Source organism: Lepus europaeus, chromosome 19 (genome assembly GCF_033115175.1).
Source record: "Lepus europaeus isolate LE1 chromosome 19, mLepTim1.pri, whole genome shotgun sequence".
In the NCBI taxonomy this organism is placed as follows: domain Eukaryota; kingdom Metazoa; phylum Chordata; class Mammalia; order Lagomorpha; family Leporidae; genus Lepus; species Lepus europaeus.
In genome coordinates, this window is record NC_084845.1 from 7,921,604 (window position 1) to 7,925,641 (window position 4,038).

The following is a 4,038-nucleotide window of genomic DNA, read 5'->3' on the forward strand; positions in this document are numbered from 1 at the left end:
CTACCACCCACGCTAGAGACCCGGATGGAGTTCCTGGCTCCTGGCTTTGGCCTGGCCCAGCCCCAGATGGTCGCAGGCATTTGGGGAGTGAACCAGCAGTTTTCTCTCTCTCTCTCTCTGACACTCTGCCTCTCAAATAAATATATTTTTTTTTTAAAGAAAACATATGGGTGTGTGTCCATAGGCATAATCTTCAGAAAGATCATGGATCATGTGTCTTATTAAATATTTTTTTAATTTCAATTTTTTTTTCATTTGCACCAAAATAAACGTTCTCTTCGAATGCCATCTTCCCAGGAGCGCTCTGGGATCCCCTGTGGTTTGACGCAGAGCTGCCATCCTCGAAGTCTGCCAGTTCCCAGGGGGCGTTTTAGCGGGCTGCTGCGGCTGGCCTTCCAAGTCCATCCTGGGGATTTCTACGAGGATCCCTAACGTGCGCTAGAGAAGAGCCCAAGTGGAGAGGAGACAAATGGAGCCCCCCAAAGCCGGCTGCGAGTCCACGCGGCCACAGCTTCCCCGGCCTGGGGCTGAGCCAGGGGCAGGCAGCGGGAGCCGCTCCCTGCAGACGACCCGGCGGGACTGGGAGCAGCTAAGCTGCACCTGGCGTGGACCGGACCTCGCGCTTGCTGGACGCGGGCGGGCGGACGGACGGGGACCGGGACGGGGAGGCGCGGCCCCAGCCTCCGCACTCAGCAGCGTCTCCTACAAGATCTGGAACTTCCAGGCACTCTGGTCCTTGTAGTCCAGCGGGTCCATGGGGTTGTAGGTGAACTTCCAGGCGCCCGCGGGGTCCTTGAATTCCAAGCTGTCCACGGGGCTGTAGGCGCCGTAGCTCTGGCCCGACAGGGAGGTGGGGGACTGGGCCAGGGCGGGCCCCACGGAGGGCCCTGAGAGGGGGCTGAGGGCCGGGCCCCCCAGCTGGGGCACCATGGGAGAGAGGTAGGGATCTAGGCCGCTGAAGTAGGAGCTGGGAGACCCGTAGGCCGAGGGGGAGGAGCAGAACGCGGAGGCCGGCGCGTAGGTCATGGCGTAGGGGGCCGGGGTCAGAGACGGCGCCGAGGCCACCAGCCCCGCCCGCTGCGCCTCGGACAGAGGGGACTCGGAGGCCGGGCTCCAGATGGACACGGTGGCCACTGCGGCGGTGGGGGAGGCCGAGGGGCCGGGCAGAGGCGGGCTGTAGGCCTCGGAGAGCCCCAGCGGGTCTGCGCAGACGTCAGCAGAGGGCCGCGGGGACGCGCCCGCCTTCCTCTTGGCCGGGCGAGCCTTGGCCTGCGCCCCGGGCGGCGGCGGCTGCTGCTGCTGCTTCTGCTGCTGCCGCTGCTGCCTGCACTTGGCCCTGCGGTTCTTGAACCACACCTGGGGGAGGAGCGGGGATGGGTGGGGAAGAGGCCCGCGATGAGCCTCCCCGCTGTGCCCCCAACCTCGGAGCATGCGGCCGCCCACAAGGGGCATACATGCGTGCGCACACATGCATGTCCCCCTACCCACGTGTGCGCCCACCCCTGATCACACACGTGCACAGGCAGCCACACGGAGACAACATAGGCACTGGCCATGCAGTTACGTGTGCACGGTGGGACGTGTACACATCATGTACATGAACCGGTCCATGCACGCACGCGTGCATCCATTCATCCATCGCACACACGTCTGACCGGGCTTCCAGCGATACACTTACACACGCAAACACACCCATCCCTCCATCCAATCGTGTGTGCACAGATACACGGTCACACACTTACACACGCATCACGCACCGGGGCAAGAACCCATCCAGTCCTACAAACACACACGCAGCCATCCGTGAGTACACACATACACTGAGCCGTCTTCCCAGCCATTCACACACACACACACACACACACGACCATGCGAGCACCATGCGTTCTTCCACCCACCCATGCAACCTGTTCCTAAACATGCATTAACCACGCCCTGCTACCGCGGGGATCCCCAGGGGAGCTCAGTCAGTAAATCAGAATTTCAGAATCTGGCGCATGCGACAAAGGGGGCGCTACACAGTGGGGAGGGAGGGGGCTGCGGTCGCAAACGCTGTGGTCAGTTGGGCCTCCTCGGTGAATGAGGCGGCCGGATTGATTATTGATTGGTAAGCAAAGACCCGGACCAAGTGGCAGGACCTGAATAAGCATTCCCGCTGAAGGACGCAGAGCGCGCAAAGGTCCCGAGGCGGGAGCGCGCTGCACAGAGAGCCGCTGTGGCTGCAGTGGGCTGAGACCGGGTCCGAGTGGGCGCAGGAGGGGGGCGACATGCGGGGGCCACCCTCCAGGCCTGGCCGCAGGGAGGGTCGGGAGGGGCCCGGGGCGCACAGCCTCCCACCTGCACCCTGGACTCCGGCAGGTTGATCTTCAGCGCCACCTCCTCGCGGGCGTACACGTCCGGGTACTGAGTCTTGGCAAACAGGGCCTCCAACTCCTCCAGCTGGCTCCGCGTGAACGTGGTCCGCTCCCGCCGCTGCTTCCGGGGGGCGCCTGGCGGGAGGGGGCGGGGAGGGCTTCGGGTGAGCCGGGCCTGCTGGGGGGAGCCCCTGCGGCGGGAGTACCCCGGGCGCCTGGCCCCTGCCCTTCCACACCTCCCTCTGTCGCTCTGGGACACGGGCGGAGGGTCTCCGTGCCCCCCGCCCGGGGAACTGGCTCCAGCTGGGGAGCAGGTGCCTGATTTCGCTCCTTCGCCTTCTAAAATGCCTAAGACGGGCAGGTGGAGCGTGACCCTGCCCGTGTGGGTCAAGCTCACACTCAGAAACAAAGCCCCGAATAACTGACTGCTCCCTTCTCTTAGAAATGGGGCCTGGGGGCTGGTGTTGTGGCTTTGGGGGGGGGGGGGGCGGGCATCCTGTTTAGGAGCCCGGGGTTGGAGTCTCTGCTGCTCCACTTCCAATCCAGCTCCCTGCTTGTGCACCTGGGGGAGCAGCAGATGACCCAAGTCCGTGGGCCTCTGCCATCCGCATGGGAGACCCAGATGGAGCTCCTGGCTCTCGGCTCTCAGCTGTTGTAGCCATTTGGGGAGTGAAGCAGCAGGCAGAAAAGCTCGCTCTCTCGATCTCTCGCTCTCCCTCCCTCCCCCCCTCTCTCTCTGTCCCTCTGCCTTTCAAATAAAGGAATCTGTATAAAGGAAGCTTTGGAGGGAAGGCACCCTTGACTTGCTTCCCAGAGAGTCACCTTCCTCATTTCTCCGGCCACGTCCAGCACTCTCTCCCCGCCCCTCTAAGGGACACTTCGTGGTGTTTTTGCCCCTGCAGATAAGCACGCCGAGCTGCCATGCAGCCCCAGTGTCACCCCCTCTTCTAAGCGTCATCTTCCAGAAGGCGAGGGACCCCAGAGGCCCCCAGGAGTGGGGGCGGCTCGGCACTCACTCGGGTAGGGCACAGCCTGGTGCATCAGGTCCACGCTGGGGCCGCTCAGGGCCAAGGCGTTCACGGAGTAGTGGGGCCCCGGGTTCATATACGCCATCATGATCTCTAGGGCCCTGGGGCCCGGGGCAGAGAGCCTGCGAGAGAAAGGGGGGTGAGACACACACTCGCCAGTCACTCTGCACCCAGCGACACTCAGACTCAAGTTCGAATCCTGCCTCTGTCTCCTAGCTTCGGGCCATCTCTGACCTCTCTGCACGTCCAAGCTTAAGGCTGCCGGGGCTCCCCTGGGACGCTGGGGAGTGGGCTGAAGCCGCACCGGCTTCGGCAGCAGCTCCACCCAAGCACCTGATGGTGGAGACAGGGACAGGGTCGGGAGCATTCAGCCCAGCGGGGAGGATGCCCTCGTCCCCTGCCGAGGTGCCTGTGACCACACCCGGCCCCGGGTCCTCACCACAGCTTCCTGCAGGCAGCAGGTGAGGGCTCAAGTCCTTGGGTCCCTGCCACTCACATGGGAGACCTGGGTACCGTTCCGGGCTCCTCGCTTCAACTACCCTTGTAGAGTCCCAGGCACATTAACAGGGAGCTGGCTCAGAAGCTGAGCAGGGGCCGGCACTGTGGTGTAATGGGTAAAGCCACTGCCTGCAGTGCCAGCATCCCATATGGGCACC

General features: G+C 63.6%; 1 protein-coding gene across 1 annotated transcript; it reads right to left on the reverse strand.

Moving 5' to 3' along the window:
- Positions 1-702: 702 nt before the first annotated feature.
- Positions 703-3,485, reverse strand: LOC133748478 (cone-rod homeobox protein). Its single transcript, XM_062177278.1, has 3 exons — positions 3,371-3,485; positions 2,338-2,489; positions 703-1,356 (listed from the first exon to the last, which is right to left on the reverse strand). The coding sequence occupies exons 1-3, from the start codon at positions 3,468-3,470 to the stop codon at positions 703-705; spliced, it is 906 nt and encodes a 301-aa protein (XP_062033262.1). The 5' UTR covers positions 3,471-3,485.
- Positions 3,486-4,038: the final 553 nt, after the last annotated feature.

Coding starts and splice junctions, on each gene's coding strand:
- LOC133748478 (XM_062177278.1), bottom strand. CDS start 3,470: ATGATGGCGTATATGAACCCGGGGCCCCACTACTCCGTGAACGCCTTG. Junction 2,490..3,370: donor CCAGGCTGTGCCCTACCCGA/GTGAGTGCCGAG, acceptor CCCTCCCGCCAG/GCGCCCCCCGGAAGCAGCGG. Junction 1,357..2,337: donor TGCCGGAGTCCAGGGTGCAG/GTGGGAGGCTGT, acceptor CTCCTCCCCCAG/GTGTGGTTCAAGAACCGCAG.